Source organism: Bos indicus, chromosome 3, assembly GCF_029378745.1.
Source record: "Bos indicus isolate NIAB-ARS_2022 breed Sahiwal x Tharparkar chromosome 3, NIAB-ARS_B.indTharparkar_mat_pri_1.0, whole genome shotgun sequence".
NCBI lineage: Eukaryota > Metazoa > Chordata > Mammalia > Artiodactyla > Bovidae > Bos > Bos indicus.
In genome coordinates this window covers 16,289,618-16,306,106 of record NC_091762.1, presented here as the reverse complement: position 1 = coordinate 16,306,106, position 16,489 = coordinate 16,289,618, and the positions used below count along the sequence as shown (strand labels likewise).

Sequence of the window (16,489 nt, the reverse complement as noted above, 5' to 3'; positions counted from 1 at the left end):
CCCATGTCCCGTCCTTCAGCAGGCCCTGCCAGTTGTATCCTGAGGTTTGTCCAGGAGCTGACCACTTCTCACCCCTCCACTGCCAACACCTGGCCCAACCATTGCTGTCTTTTCTCCAGGAGGACTTTAGGGTCTGCCTGCTGGTCTGTTGGCTTTTAGTCTTTTGTTTTAATATTTATTTATTTATCTGGCTATGCTGGGTCTTAGCTGTGGCACCTGGATTCTTTTTAGTTGTGGCTTGTGGAATTTAGTTCCCTGACCAGGGCTTGAACTCGGACTCCCTGTACTGAGGACGTGGAGTCAGCCACTCACCCACTGGATGTCCCTCCTGGCTTTTGTCTTAACCCCCAACTGACTCTTTTCCAGCCAAAAGCCAGAATGACTCTTAAAACACAAATTTAAGCTCTTCTTGGCTCAACACCATCTTGTCTCCCAGAGTAAAAGCTGAAGACCTAACAAAGACCCTAGTCTCCACGAAGTCAGGCCCTGATCTTGAGGTATCACCTCCTCCTCTCTCTTGCTCATCTGCTCTGCCTTCCTCACTTCCACACGTGTTCACCGCATGGCCTTTGCACCTACTGCTTGCTCTGCCTGGATGCTCTTCCCCTGACCTCCCCTTGGACAGCCCTTTCATATATCCAGGCCTCTGCTCAAATGTCCCCCCTCACCCCCCTGCCCAGGGAGGCCTTTCCCAATCACCCAATTTGACAGAACCCTCTACTGTCACGCTCCCCTTTCTATGCTTTGTTTTCCATCATTGCCTTTGTCAGTGCTGACATCTTATTAGATATGTATTTGTTTGTCTGTCTCCCTTGATTAGACTGTAAGATCCAGGAAGCCAGGAGTCTTTCTGTCATCCAATTATCTGTATCCCTGAGGCTTAGAACAAAGCCTGGCATGTGACAGACACTCAGTAAATATTTGTTGAATGAAGGAAGGAACAAATACAAAAGATGATGAAGTATTAGTGAAAGAGTAAGCCAAGCGTACACGAAATGCCTGTCTCTGCCAAGAGACGTGGGACACGCTGGGAGACACCGGCCCTTGTGGTCAGTGCTAAGGCAAAGCCTGCATCTTCTAGACACTTGGAGTGATGACTGGCATCCCATCTTTATCAGCAGTGGGTACCATTTAGGGTGGAAGAGCCTGAATCCAAAGTCCATGAGACTGTAAGTGTCTGCATTTTCAGCAGAAGGGAATGGTGATTTGGCTTAGACTACTCTCTGTCTAGCCCAGGGTCTGTCTCTTGCAGCCAGGGGAAGGAGCTTTCTCTGGAAGGAGATGGTTGTTTGTGAAGCTAGTTTGTTTTCACATTCATTCAATGAAATATTTAGATGGGCCTGCTTTGTGCAAGGCACCACATGAGGAGTTGGAATGTTAAAAGTGAAAAAGACACACATGGTCCCTGCTTTCAGGGAGTTTAGGCTGGAGGTGGAGCTGGGGGAGTAAGCAAGGCGGGCCAGCGTGGAGCAGGATCACTTCTCAAAGGGAGTGCTTCTCATCTCATGTGAGATTCAAAGGCCAAGCAGGGGGACTGGCCAGCCAAGGGGAAAGGGTGCAGCAAGGGTGGATGAGCATTCTGGGGGCGAAGAGAACGCATGTACAGGAGAGGGAATATGCGTGAGAAAGATGGACTGAAATTCAGATGGCTGGGGCTTGCGTACCAACTGGGGAGACAGGTGAGAAGTGATGATCTGGTGGGGACAGCTGCACCCAGACACTTGATTTAAAGCATCCGCGCCTCCAGGAGCTGCTGTCAAGGAGGTCCCCTGAGGCTCTGCTTCTTGCACTCCCCCGTGCCTCGTGGGGCCGGCTGAGTGCCACTAGAAAAGCTGCTCTGAAAGTGAGTGGGAGTCTGTGGCTGGCCGCAGGCACTCAGAAGCTCTGAGCTGGAGGTGTATCTCTTGCCAAGTGGTGGCATCCTGGGGTCTGTCAGACTGTGCTGGGGGAGACCTTCTAGAGTTGGCTTTGGCCAGAACACTGACAAGTTTGCCAGGCAGAGCTGTTTCCTCCTCCAGGGGTGAGGTTCTTTTGAGGTTTTGGCAGCACCTGCTGAGTGGTTTATTTTTTTTTTTCCCCCTTCTTTCCTCTGCTCCTCTTCCTCCTCTTCTTCCTCTCCCTTTTACTTTTTTTTTTTTCTAGTGCAAGATTCTACTTCGGTACCACTGCCCGCATTCCTGGTGGCTGGAGGAAGCCTGGCCTTCGGGACCCTCCTCTGCATCGGCATCATCCTGAGGTGAGAAGGGCCCCGGGGTGGCCCCGCGGCATTCTCAGGCTTCACATCTAGCTTTGCCAGTGCTAGGATGGTGGCCATGGGTTGGAGAGCCACGAGTGGATTCCAGATATATTTGAGAGGTAGAATGGAAAGATCTGATGACAGCTTAGATGGGAAGGATGAAGGAGAGGAAGGAATCAAGTCTGACCCTTAAGTTTCTGGCTTAAGCAGAACAACCAAGTAGAAAAACAATGCTTACATCTTGGTACCACTGGGGAAACCCCAAGTGGGCAAGTTTGGGAGGCCATTCAGATCATTGCCACCAGGCAGATGGTAGTTGGGGCCATGGGAGAAGATGGGGCCAAAAATGTCATCTGTGGAGTACAACTGGAATATTGTGAAGAGGAGGAGCTGAGAAAGGGACTGAAAAGGAGCAGCCTGAGAGGGAGCAGAAGAGGCAGGAAAGCCTGGTTGTGAAAGTGTGTGTTAGACACTGAAGAAACACCTTAGGCTCTGAGATTGCAACATGAAACATACCCTTCCTCTCCTAAGAGCCACAGACTAAAATGAGTAAAGTACCACTTGAGGAGCACCGCAGCAGAAGTGCACGGGTAACTCTGAAGTGCCTGGCTAGACTACCTCCTTGGGGATATTCTGTGTTTTAAAATAAGCAGACGTAGTGGGTCATTTTTAAATGTCCTATCTTGGTGCCCCCCTCCAGTCTTGGTGAGGGCTTGGTTGGCACTCTGGTCACTGCCGTGCCATGCCTAATCATCCCAGTCTGTCTCCACTTAGTCACTGGTGTTGCCATTCATTCCCAAGCTTGCAGAGAAGTCACCTGACAGAGCTCCCAATGAATGGGCAATAAAGAAAACTTCCAGTATTCACGATTTTACTGCAGGAACTGGCAATTTTGCATATGCTGAAGCCCTAAAGGAAATGAGGCTGGGCTCTGGCTTCGGATGGTGGTAAATTCCAGTAATAATATAAGGAGAGGAGCAATTCCATCCTATTTCTTTCTGTTTTTCCTGTCTTTTCCCTTGTTTGTAACTTGCAAAGATTCTACCCTGTGATTGTGAGAGGTGGTCTTTGAGGTGTTTGGGAAGGACGGGTAAGACTTTAGCAGACAGCTTTCCACGTGCTCCACGAGACTCCACTCATTGGAGTCTCACAGTGACCCTGAAATAACTTAGCCACCAAGGTGGTCTGGGTTGGAAGATGAGGAAAATAACAACTCACACTGTGTTTGGGGTTGTTTTTGCTTTGATTTTTCAATGAAGTAGCAACCAAGCTGTTCCAAGGGTGTGCAGAAGATGAGGTTCTTAAAGAGGAACTCCCTGGAGGAGTCAAGAACTCAGCCTTTTATGTCTTTGGGCCAGAGAGGGGCCCTGCCAGCTTTCAGAGGTCTTCCTACTCCCTTCTAAGGGATTCTTTGCCTCACCTCAGATACCTCTTCTTTCTGTATCTGTATCATCTGGGTTTCAAATGGACTTTCTCATAATCCACCAGAGACCCTATAGAGCAGTGGTCCCCCACCTTTTTGGCACCAGGGAGCAGTTTTGTGGAAGACAGTCATGGACCAGAGGGTAGAGGGGTGGCTTCAGGATGACTCAAGTGCGTTACATTTCTGTGTACTCTATTTCTATTACTGTTACATCAGCTTGACCTCAGGTCATCAGGCATTAGATCACGGAGGTTGGAGACCCCTGTTCTAAGGGATTCCTTGCCTTACCTCAGACACGTACTTCTGTGTTCTCTTTATTTCTTTATCATTAGGGCTTCAAAAGGTCTTTAGCATAACCCACCACAGGCTGTGTAGAATAAATATCATGATTATGATTTCCTCTTGACAGGTGAGGAAATTAGAGCTGAAAGAAAGAAGGGTGATTACAGCTAGTCAGGGTGAGGCTAAGGTTCAGACTCACAGCTTATACTTCTTGGTTAGGGCCTTAGGGGTCATTTAGTCAAACTCTTGAGTTTTACAAATGACACAACAGTAACGACAGGTAAGCTGACTTGCCCAGGAACACACACTTTGTTAATAGCAGAGACAGGACAAGGACTCGTGTCCCAAGACTGCCTGCCCACTGCGCCAGCCTGCAGTCGGCTAAGAGGTAGGCCTAGTCCTACATGTCCACTGTCGGCCGGTGGCCCCGCTAACAGGCGGTGCTCTCCTGCTGTGCTGTTAACCACTGGGAGAGAAGTGTTAGGCTGGGATCGGCCACAGCGCTCATCACAGCCCTGGTTTGCTAGTGTGCTGATGGTGCTTGTATACTGGCTGGTTGCTGCACAACCAGAGTCCCTGAAGGCACAGTGCCGTGTGCAGAGAACATAGCAGTTATTTATTTCCTAGCCCGATGAGTTTCCATCCTCCTGTATAAGGCTAATTTATTTGGAAAGAGGCCAGTTAATTTCAAACAGTGAAAAATCACACTATTTCCAAAGTCCCCCATGTCAAAAAAAGGAGTATCAGTAGGGGTTTCCCTGGTGGCTCAGTGGTAAAGAAGCCCCCTGCCAATGCAGGAGATATGGGTTCGATCCCTGGTCCGGGAAGATCCTACATGCCACAGAGCAGCTAAGCCTGCGTACCACGACTGTTGAGCCCATGCTCTAGAGCCCGGGAACTGCAACTACTGAGCCCAGGTGCCACAGCTACCGAAGCCTGCAAGCCCTAGATCCTGTGCTCTGCAACAAGAGAAGCCACCGCAATAAGAAGCCTGTGCATGGCAATAAAGAGTAGCCCCTGCTCCCTGCAACTAGAGAAAAGCCCACGCACAGCAATGAAGACCCAGTGCAGCTAAAAAAAAAAAAAAAAATGAGTATCAAGAGATGCTGCGGGAGCCTAGGGGTACCAAAATGGTTAGGCCACCATGACCACTGGGGTGGCCAGATGGTCACAGTGGACAGAATGAGAGGCAGATGGAGAAAGGCAAGCCCACCCACCTGTGACACCATCTTTCTATTTTTAGTACATTTATTTTGTGTCTCAAGCAAAGCACAGTATTTTCCTAAGTATTTTTCCATCAATATCAGTGACAATTTTTAAAAATTTAAGTGTGCTGTTGAAAAAGGTGTACTATCTTTTTAAAGGGATGTTGTAGCTTAAAAGGGCCATTCTCCCCACTGTACTTCCTGTGCCCCACTGTGCCCCCCATTTATAGCTCTCTATTTTATGCCATTGGGCACTGGGAAAATAGGATTTTCATAGCAGAGAGTTACTTTTCTGCACATTTATTTAGAATGGCTAGCACTATTAGATGAGGATTTCCTATGTATATGCCTATGATTTAAATCATTTTGTATTGAATGTATTGTTTCATTTCAGTATTTTAAAATCACACTCTCCCATCTCCGTGGTTAATTATAAGTGTTTTTTAAGTTTTTAAAGTGTTTTTAAAAAATCTCTTTTAGTTGCAGAACCTTTTCTTAAAACAAACTATTGCATGCATACATGTTCAGTTACTTCAGTTGTGTTCGACTCTTTGTGACCCCATGGACTGTATAGCCTGCCAGGTTCCTCTGTCCATGAAATTTTCCAGGCAGTGCTCAGACACCTGCCAAGGGCAGGGCAGTGCCAGGTTTGACGGACCACAGGCTCAGAGGTTTCTAAGTCCCCTTTGAGCTTAGTGATTTGCTGAAAAAGTCGCATTCACTCCTCAAAATATTTCAAAAGAAGGAAAGCTCACCTTTCTCAGTTACCCATCCAGTTGAAAAAATCTGAGGACAGAGACTGCTTTCCATGTGGGTTAAGTAACATCAATAGAAACTTTAAAAAAATTGTGACACAGGATTATTTCCTAAATATCGGCAGTTTGCTGAATACTGACAAATAGCAAAGAAGGACTGATGCTGAAGTTGAAGCTCCAGTACTTCACCTGATGCGAAGAGCTGACTCATTCAAAAAGACCCTGCTGCTGGGAAAGATTGAGGGCAGGAGAAGAGGGTGACAGAGGATGAGATGGTTGGATGGCATCCCTGACTCAATGGACATGAACTGGAGCAAATTCCAGGAGATGGTGAGGGACAGGGAAGCCTGGTGTGTTGCAGTCCATGGGGTTGCGAAGAGTCAGACACGACCTGGGGGCTGAACAACAACAAAGCAAGGGAGAAAAATCACACATTAAGCAAAGATAGCGACTGTTAATTTTTAAAATGTAAAAGTCTGACAAACATACAGGGAAGTGCAGATGTCATAAGTGTACAGTCCCATGCATTTCCACAAAGACACCCATGCAGCTGACACCCAGATCAAGAGCGCTTTACATTTAGATGAATTTTCTCCAAGTCTTTTTCCTCAGCATAGTCTCTTGTTGGTTTGTTTTGGCTGTGTGGCATGATGGTTACCCAATCAGGGGTTGAACCTGTACCCCCTGCATAAGAAGCAAGGAGTCTTAACTACTGGACCACCAGGGTTTGTTTCTCAGAGCCATGACTATTCTGTATCCATAACTCTGAATCCTGCCTTTTAAATAAATGTAGCATTAGTTATAAGCACTTCTTATTATTACAATTTTTTGTAAACCTCACTTTCATCACTTATCCATTAGATGCATAGACCCAAGGTCACTTAACCAACCTCCTATTATTGGGTGGTTGGACTGTTGTTTTGCTTTTATAAACAAGACTGTGTTGAACATCTTTGTGCAAAAAGCTTTTTCCATGGCTGTGTGCTTTCCTGAGGGTATAGTCCCAGAAGTGGAAATCTTGGATCAGAGGGGCTGAATGTTTTGAAATCCAGAGTGTAACGACTCTGTCTTCAGTTCTCTCACGAGAGAGGATTCCACCCAAGAACCCAGCATAGCTCCAGTAAGCGCCCTGCTGTGTTCTCTTCCTGTGCAGTGCCTGAATGGCGAAGCCCAAGTCACATTCTGCAGACTGTTTGTTCCATTTGGATAACAGGCTAAGAGCCAATGGCATATGTGGAGCCAGCTATCAATTATTTATCATAACAAGGACAGGAATAGCCTGTCGATATAAAAAGAAACCTAAGGAAAATCCCCAAACCTTGTTTTTGATGTTAGTTTCCCCTCTCCCCTCCCAGCCCTTCCTGAAGTAGCTGACATTTGGTAGAATTGAGAGAGACCACTTTGCTCCCGCTTTGGGGTCAGTGGGCAGTAAGTTAGTAGGTGACAAAGTGGGAAGCGGGGGTGGGGGGGAAGATGGGCTGCCCCGCTCGACTCAGGGAGGAGCCCTGACTGTACCTTTGAAGATTGCTATCACCATCTCATCTTTCTTTGGGCTGTCAAGTGACTTTTCTCAGTTACTGAGCCCTGGCTTTGGGCCCAGAGTGGAGCAGGGTGAACGAAGCTGTGATCAGAGAGATGTCTATCTCCTTCCTGTTTAACATCGACTTTCCTGTCAAATGAGTCACTCGTGCCCAAGTGGTGCCCATGGCCGAGGCTGTGTGCATGTGCCAGTGTGGTGGGAGGGGACCCAGGGGTGTAGGGAGAACTGGGGACTGTGAGCATATTGGAAGCCAGAAGTGAAGGAGGGGTGTTGAGGGAGCAGGACAGTCCTTTTCCTTCCCCACTGAAAGAATACTGTCTCTCTTTTTTTTATGTAAATGGATTGAGACTGAGAACGTGTCCCTCTGGGCTGCCTCTATGGTTGTGTCAGTCTTTCAGTCATGTCCGTGTCTGACTCTTCATGACCCCATGGGCTGTAGCCTGCCAGGCTCCTCTGTCCATGGGATTCTCCAGGCAAGAATACTGGAGTGGGTTGCCATTCCCTTCTTCAGGGGAGTCTTACATACTCAGCAATCGAATATAGGTCTCCTGCATTGTAGATGGATTCTTTACCGTCTGAGTGGAGCAGAACAAAGAACAAATTAGGTTCTCAGGTGCTACAAAGAGGCACTCAAAACCTCAGTTTCCCCATTGGTAAATTGGACCCACCATGCATACCTATTCCCTTGGGGTATTTTTGATAGCTCTTCAGAGGATTATGTAGCTCCTGGTGACAAAAAGCAGCCAATGAATAAATAGTTATCAATCCTTGAAGCTGAGACCCAAGAGTGCCAGCCCACAAGGGCAGCCAGCTGTTGGTGTTTTTCTCTTGGGTTTATCACAGCAGGAACTCAACATTTGCGTGGTTTGTCTTTGTGTGTCTGTGTGAAGGTTCAAGAAGACGGGGAAACTGCAGGCTCTGAAAGAAGGCAAGACAAGTGCACACCCGTCGTATTCTTTGGGCCAGCTGGTTCCTGAGAGGCCCAAGCCTACCCCAGCGCTTGTCCCCCTCATCTCCCCACCGGTGTCCCCCAGCAGCCTTGAATCTGACAACACATCGAGGAACAGCCGGCCGGATGCTAAGGGCCCTGGAAGCCCTTATGACGTCAGCAACAGAGACTACTTCTTCCCCAGATAATGGGTAGGCCTAGCAGCCTGGGGCGTCAGGCCCCTGGACTGTGTGGATGCTGAAACATAGACTGGCTTAGCACAAGTCGCTCCTCACTGCCATGCCAGCTTATCTCAGGTACTCGGGGCCTCTGGCTTCACCTTTACAGAAGCGCCTCACAGAAAATTCTATGCTGGGTGAAAAAAAAGATTTGCTGTGTTGGTTGAGTTTTGAATCACCCTGACCCCAATGCCCTGATTACAGGGTGAGAGTGAACTCAGGCCCCCGTGAAGAGATGGGTGTCAAGACTCTACTGGCCACTCAGGTGGGCAGAGCTGGGTGACTGGGGAGGTTTGGGACTGCCCCGGGGCTTTGGTGTGGATGAGCCACTGGCCATCCGCGCATCCCCACCCACCACCAGGAGCGGCAACCTCAGACGGCTGGGATAGATTTCTAGCCAGACTCCCCAAGTCGCTTATGTCTTGACCCTCCTCTTCTAGCTCAAACTCTAGAAACCCAAGTGCCTTCAAAATTCCGTTTTTTCTAGGCCTGAGTGTGGGAGAAGGTCTCTTGTGCTTTTCTTTCCCCCGCAGCTGAGGTGGGGGCAGACAGTATCTCAGGGCCTGATGGTTTGAAATGGAATTATAATTAGTTCCTCATCAGCATTTTCTGAATGTGAATGGTCGTCCTAGGCACTTGCTGAATCCAGAAGCGAGTGCACTGGCTCGAGTTCCCTTTTTGGATCCCAGGACTTCAGGAGAGGAAGGAGGGGAGTGGGGCAGGGTCTCCAAGCTATCTGTAGTGGCATTGCTGAGGGGGCTGGAGGCCTCTGCACACCGTCCCCCCACTTCCCCGGTTCCCCAGAAGGAGAACTGGCATCAGGAAGGCTTCTGCCAGTTGTGAAATCAGCATTGCCTCGCTCCAGCTTTGTTTATTTTGTTTTCAACTGAGCCTGAGTAACCAGGGAAGATAATATTTATGCAAAAAGACAAAAGAACCTGGCAAGAATGGATTTTAATGTGGTTTTTAAAAAACTGCTGACTCTCTTATCTTCAGAGGGTAGAGCATCCAGTATTAGTTGAGAGTCGGTATATAAATAACAGGCGAAAGGCACAATGACTTTGTTTAGCATAAAACTGAATCAAGTGACAAAGGACGAGAAAAGATTTTCCCCTATAAGAGAAGAGACTCTGTTTTCATTCTAAATTTTGTTTTTGCCTTAAAAAGTAAAAAAAAAAAAGAGAGAGAGAGAAAAAACAACTCTGCCTCTTTTCTAATTTAGCGGAAAAGGCAGCTTGTTACTACTCCCCCAGGCGGTCGAGAAGGAAATGGTGTCCAGCTCCCAGGTCACAGTGCTGGGAAGCCAGCCTCCCACGATTACTCAGCAGGTCAGCTGAAAATCCCCACCACTGAAAGCCATGAATTCTCCGGTATCAGACGAGGTTCATTTAAAAAAAAAAATCCTAACCTTGATGCCTTCCTCTTTTTAGTTAGTTCCTTGAATGTGATTGTGTTCAGCGAGTATTGGAGCATCGACTGAACGTCGAGGCGTGACACTGTGCCAACCACTGCGGTGTACTTTTCTGTCTAGGCTTTGAAAATTGAGTAAGTTAGTGGTTACCTAGACAAGCACCCTCAAGTATCCTGGGAAGTCCCAGAAAGAAGCTGTGATTAAAATCTGTCGTGCAACCCACCACTAAAAATGTACCAGACCACAACACTTTTCTAGTAGTCTCCTGTTTTAGAAGAACAACCACCAGCACCAGACAGGTGGGAAAAGGACAGAAATGATCATGTTTTGTTTACTGTTTGCCGGGCTCAAGCTGTTATGACGTTGGGCGACGTGGTGACTTTCATTGCTGGCTTTGGCTGTAGCTTTCAGACTCTGTTGCTGCCTTTGGCAACTAATCTGAAGTTGACAAAAGTGAGGCAGGTGGTTTTGTTTTGTTTTTCTCTCAAGTTTTCGTGACTGAGACCAGCAAAAATGCTGTTAAAGGGAAATATAGAAAATGAGAATCTGCATGAGACAGGATGATTCTCTGCCCACAGTTAACTCTTGACAAAGTTTTACCCACGTGTAATATTAGCAGAGCCAGGCAGCGGTGCTGGTGGAAGATGTGAAATCCAGATAGCTCATGATTGCTGAGAGCTAGGCAGCTTTGATCTCCAAATTGTTATTGCTTTCATTATTATTTGAACGGAACTGCCTCCCCCCCACCTTTATTTTTTTATAAGCTAGTATAGATGAAGGAAAAATATATGTCTTCTCTTGCTCAGTGTACATAGGTATACACCCTATGCTCTCTCTGTCTTTGAATCTATGGTCAGTGAATGTGTGTTTCAGTTCACAGGTCATTCTTACCTGTGTTTCTACAGCACACGTGTGATGCTACTCACCTAATACCTGTAGCAATCTGCTACACAGCCAGAAGGAAATGTTAGCCCAGCGACAATTTTTTATTACAGATGGACAGCTTATGCCGCTGGGTGGGAAACATTGAAAATATGCTAGTTCAGGGTTTCAGTTAAAGTGGTCATTAATTCTTGTAGCATTAATGAAAAAAAATTTTTGTTTTTAAGTGTCGAGGAAGTAGCGTTGACTGTTTCTGCAAAGCCTTCGGTAACTCTGAAAGCTCTTTGCCCTGATGGAGCCTTGCCCTTGGTAGTTTGTTTGCCAGGCTCTGGGCTCACCCCAGTCTCTGTCATTTGTCTGCTGTCCCCGAGGGAAGGACACACCATTACAAGGGGTGGGATCTGCTCCTGGAACGGATTGGGAGCCCACCTGGTGGGGAGCAGACCTCGGCTCAACAGAGCTCAGTGGGGCAGACTGGGGGTGGTCATGGTTTGTGGGTTTCCTGTAGAATGTTCAGGAATGTCTTGCCTGGCTGCTTTGGTTCTAGGCTATATCGCTTCATCAGAGGCACTTAAGATTGCCCCAGTTGGGGAGGAGTCTGACACCCAGCTCCAGATTGAGTTGGTAAGAAATCTGTCTTAATTTGGAGAAGCAGGGGCAACTGGTGGTCCCTGGGAGCATGAGCCTGGATCCCAGGCTCCCATGCAGCAGTTGGCAGCGGGGCTTTTGCCAAGCTGGCTCCACTTCTGTGCCAGACACTCCCGAGCATCCCCGAAAGGTCCTTCTAGCATCGCGTCCTCTGTGTAGCCTGGCTCCAGCACCAGCAAGTTTCTATGGCAACCTTAATGATGATTAAGGAACATTGTCAGATGTATGAACATATGCTCAAATGCAGATCTACTTCAGAAGGAAAGGATTGGAACAGCGTGTAGCAAGGCTGTTAATTAATAGAGAAACCGTATTTGGATGGAGAGCACACATCTGTTAAATAGAATACCTCAACTTTATGTTTTTCTGGAGAGAAATAATAGTTTTAAGTTTGGTGTTTTTTTTTTTTAACCTAATTATCTGAAAGCAAATACCAAAGGCTGGTGATGTCTGTATATGGGGCAAAGGGTCAGTATAATTTTTTTCAGTGTTTTTTCTTTTAACCAGCTATTTTGCATTTAAAATGAAAATTGTAAATGTTTGAAATAAATAAGTTCCAAAAAATATGCCTGGGAGATAATGATGCTTTGGCGCCTGGGTCCTTTCAAGGAAAGACTTGCATGCTTACTCGGGGAAAGGGGTGAGGAAACATGGATTTAAGTCAAGGAGAACCATTTGGGGGTGAGCTTTTCCTTAATGCAGGATTAAATTACCTCTGGAAAAAAATCAGGTGAGTTTAAGAAATAAGTTGCAATTTCTCAAAGACTTTCATTTTGGAAGTTATTTCCCCAAATGAGCCCTGGACTTTCTGGAAAGGGCGTAGGTGCTTCGGCTTTTTTACATCATTATCAGGTGATGGACCTGGGGGGAGGAAAAGGAAGGGCCATTATTCATCAGAAGACTGTTTATTGAACAGGGGCTGTTAACGGAATCACAAGTCAACCCTGAACCTCTCCATCATCAGGCTGCATCTGTCCCCTATTGAAAAGGATCCTCCATAGGAAACTCTGGGACTCTGCCATCCCAAATCTTCCAAACAGAGGAAAGCCTTCATGTGGATGCTCTGTGGATAAGAGTTGCTGTGTAAACAGTTCAGGGCTGGGGAGGAGGAAACTGCATGGAAACCTGGAAATTGTGTAACTCAGACCGAAAGCTGAAGCGCCAGGCCCCGCTGTGCGGCTCCCCAGCGCCCCGGGGAATCAGAAGAAAGCCACACGATCAACCGCACCTATGGGGCCCATCCTTGAAGAGGCCACGGTTTCTTGCGAGGTTGGTACCTGTCTTGCAGAAAGTGACACAGGAAACAGATGTCCCATGGTGGCTTGGCTGTGCGGGCCCCACAGAGGGTGTGGGAGTGAGTGTAAGGAGCAGGAAAGGGAAGAGGGTGGCCCCCCCCTCTTCACCACATCAACTGTTAGGATGGTAAGGCTATGATGCTCTTTCCAGAAGAGAGAATGAGAGAGCAGATGGGGGATCCTGTAGAGGATGGCAAGGAACACTCAGTTACTGGAACGACCACTGAGGAAAGCGCTTTCCTTATTTTTTGATGCAGAAGGACACCAAGCCTTCCCCCACGTCTGTGAGAAGCACAGGCCTGAGGCAGGAAACACGGTGCCCTCCTGCATAGCAGAAGCATGCTATTGCAAGGCCTGATGCTGGTCCGAGCAGTGTCCAAGGCCGGGCGGGGCCTGGCAGCCTCTCGGGCAGCGTGGTGGCCATGTGGGCTGGCTGGGTGAGCCGACTGAGTGGCCATCAGGTAAATAGTCCTGAGCAGGGGAGCCAGCCCTACACGATCCTTCAAATACTGACCACCCCTTGGTCTCTCTACGAAACTTCTGGTCTTCTTGCTGATGTGTGTTACTTAAAACAACCTCAGCCACATCTTATTTCACACCAGCAATTTTCAGTGACTATCCAAAACATGAATACAATGAGATTTTTCAGTGAGATCCCCAAACACTCGCACTATGGGAATATGTAGCATTCAATTAGGCTGTTTCTTTTTCTCAGGTAACTTCAAAATGCTTAGTAAGGCTGCCGAATGTCCACAAAGAAAACAGCTGATCGTGTTTTGAAAAATTTATTTTATTGAAGTATAGTTGATTTGCAATGATGTATTAATTTTTACTGTATAGCAAAGTGATTCAGTTATATACATATATATACATTCTTTTTCATTTTCTTTTCCATTATGGTTTATACAGAATATTGAATATAGTTCCCTGTGCTGTACAGGAGGACCCTTTCTATATATATATTAATAATAGTTTGCTTCTGGGAATTCCCTGATGGTCCCATGGTTAGGACTCTGATTTCACTGTGGAGGACCCAGATTGGGGAACTAAGATGCTTATTCCAAACTCCCGATCCTTCCTTCCCCCACAACCTTCCCCTTTGGCAACCACCAGTCCATTTTAATATTTCATTATGATTTTTTTAAAGAATGAAATTTATCGGGAGGACAGTTGAATTCTGTTTTTTATTTAATGAATTTTGGGGGCCATGCTGTGTGACATGTAAGATCTTAGGGCCCTGACAAGGGTTGAACCCTACATTGGCAGCAGCACACAGTCTTAACCACAGGGGTAACAGGGGAGTCCCCTATTTGGGTTTTTAAATGCAAGTGTGCTGAACAATGAGGGTTCTGAAATGATGAAATGTCCCATTCAGTGTAACTGGGACATTCTAGGGTCTGTCCCCGGTGACTGATGAAGGGAGGGGGAAAAGGTGGAGGAGGACTGTGTCAGCAGCACGTGCTCGTGTGGAGAGCATGTTCATTACCCTGCAGAGCACAGGTACATGTGTACACTGGAGTCACCACAACCAGCAGGGGCTCCAGATGGGTCTGAAGAAGGTGGTGACCGACCCTGAGGGTGACTGTGGGCCCTGATTGTTTCTATAAGGAGGTGGGTGCTCTGGGGCCTCAGATTTCAGTCAATCATGTCTGTGGATGGGTCCAGGAATTACTAGAAGCCCAGACTTCAACCCCAGACCCTCCAGATCACAAAAGTGGGCGTCTGTTTACATGAGTGTAAGGTGCTCAGTTTCTCTTGCTGTGCTGCCAGCTCTGAGGGTCTCTGTGAGGGAGACTGCAGCGTGGGAGGTGAGGTTCTATGGCAACACGTTATTGGGGGCCTAAGCAGGCGACAAAACCTGTGGACAGCAAAGAGCTACACCACTGGCCCTGCTGGTTATCCAGAAGGTCACCGTCCCTTTTTGGTTGAGATGGCATGTTAAGATTAGCTAATAATAATGACAGCCGTTTATGGACCCCTCCCCATGTGCTTCACAAATAGGATATTCTTTCTCATCCTAACGAGAGGTAAGTTTTCACCAGTTTATAGATGCAACCACAGAGGCTCATATTGGTGAAGATAGTGGTCTAAGACTCCTGAGCTGGGTAAGAGGCTGAACTAGACCCTAAACCTGGGTCTGCTTGACCCCAAGCCAGTGCTCTTTCCCTTGCTGTGTGGCCCCTCAGCCCCTGGTGACAACCAGGATAGTCCTACCTTTCCACCCCCTTTCCCAGGCTAGGTGCTTTGCCCCTGTGCTGGGTGGGGGCCTAGCCCACTCACCCTCCTGGGGAGATGGCCCTGGAGTCTTCATCTGGTTTATCACATGTATCAGTGCGGAAGCCGAGACCCGGGGAGTCTGAGCTATGAAGGTGTGTCCCTGAGGCCAACAGACCTCAGTGATGCTCACAAAATAGGAGCCACAGAGAAGATGGGCCGCAGAGGTGGAGGCAGCAAATAGCTCCTTACGGTTAATGATCCTTCACCAGAAACCAAACCACTTCCCCTCCTTCTGTATCAGTCCCGTATCTATTCCTCTGAACTCTGAGTGATTGATCTGGTGTTCTGTTGCTTCCTTGGTGTATATTTTAATGTTGTTTGTTGTTCAGTCGCTAAGTCATGGCTAACTCTTTAAGATCCCCTGGACTCTAGCCCACCAGGCTCCTCTGTCCATGGGATTTCCGAGGCAAGAATACTAGAATGAGTTGCCATTTGCTTCTCCAGGGAGTCATCTGGATCCAGGGATCAAACCCTCTTCTCTTGCATCTCCTGCAGTGGCTGGCAGATTCTTTACTGCTGTGCCACCAATACTTGAATGAACTTCCTTGAAATCCCCAAACTGTGCTTTATTTATGGCATGTGAACTTTCTTATGTCCACTGTGTCTGAAAGGGTGAATGATCATCACGCTGGAAAGAGGTGGTTCTCTCTGGGCTGAGTCCTTCAGGGGATGTTTACTCCATCACCACGCCAGGATGTAAGAGGAACCAATCCCTTCCCAAAGATGCTGTCAGTTCACTCACTGAGCCAGGCAATTAGGGAGCAAATGCTCCTGCTGTCTCCAGGAACCAAGTGACTAATCTGGTCTAGGGAGTCAGGGAAGGAAGGGACAGGGCAAGTGAACAGAGGAGGGTTCCAGTGGAAGGGGTGGCCTAGGGAGGCTGATGGTACAGGGCCTGGGGTGAGACCTGCCTTGGACATGCAATGTGTAGAGCAGTTTTTCGACATTCTAAGAGCATTAGGAAGCTGCTGAAGACCAGATTTGCTCCTTCTTTCTCTTTTATGCATATTAAAATTTTTTTTCATGAGCCTGTATGTTTTTACAGTTAGAAAGCTTTTCACTAAACCGTTATAATCCCTCTATTTTGGAATAGTGCAACCAGGTTGGACTGCCTATAAGAAATTGTTAATTAAAAAGTGCAAGAAGTAGGTGGGGATCATAGATAAAGCAAAACTGACTATGAGACAGTAACTGTTGAAGTTGAGTAATAGGTACAGAATGGTTCATTATATGAATCTTTTAAAAGCATTGACATTCTCCATTTTAAATGTGCAAGGACTTTAGGGTGAATGCTTCACTTGCAAACATACCATTTAAAATAATGCAAATAAGGACTTCCCTGCTGGTGCAGTGGATAAGAGTCCACCT

The 16,489-nt window shown here is 47.3% G+C and overlaps 1 protein-coding gene across 1 annotated transcript in view; it reads left to right on the top strand.

The window, feature by feature from the left end:
• The window catches only part of IL6R (interleukin 6 receptor), a 54,909-nt gene extending 42,794 nt beyond the window's left edge, over positions 1 to 12,115 (top strand). Inside the window, exons 9-10 of the mRNA XM_019954450.2 lie at positions 2,143 to 2,236; positions 8,332 to 12,115. Coding sequence (XP_019810009.2) covers positions 2,143 to 2,236; positions 8,332 to 8,578 — 341 coding nt within the window. The 3' untranslated portion in view covers positions 8,579 to 12,115. The remainder of the gene's footprint in view (positions 1 to 2,142; positions 2,237 to 8,331) is intronic.
• Positions 12,116 to 16,489: the final 4,374 nt, after the last annotated feature.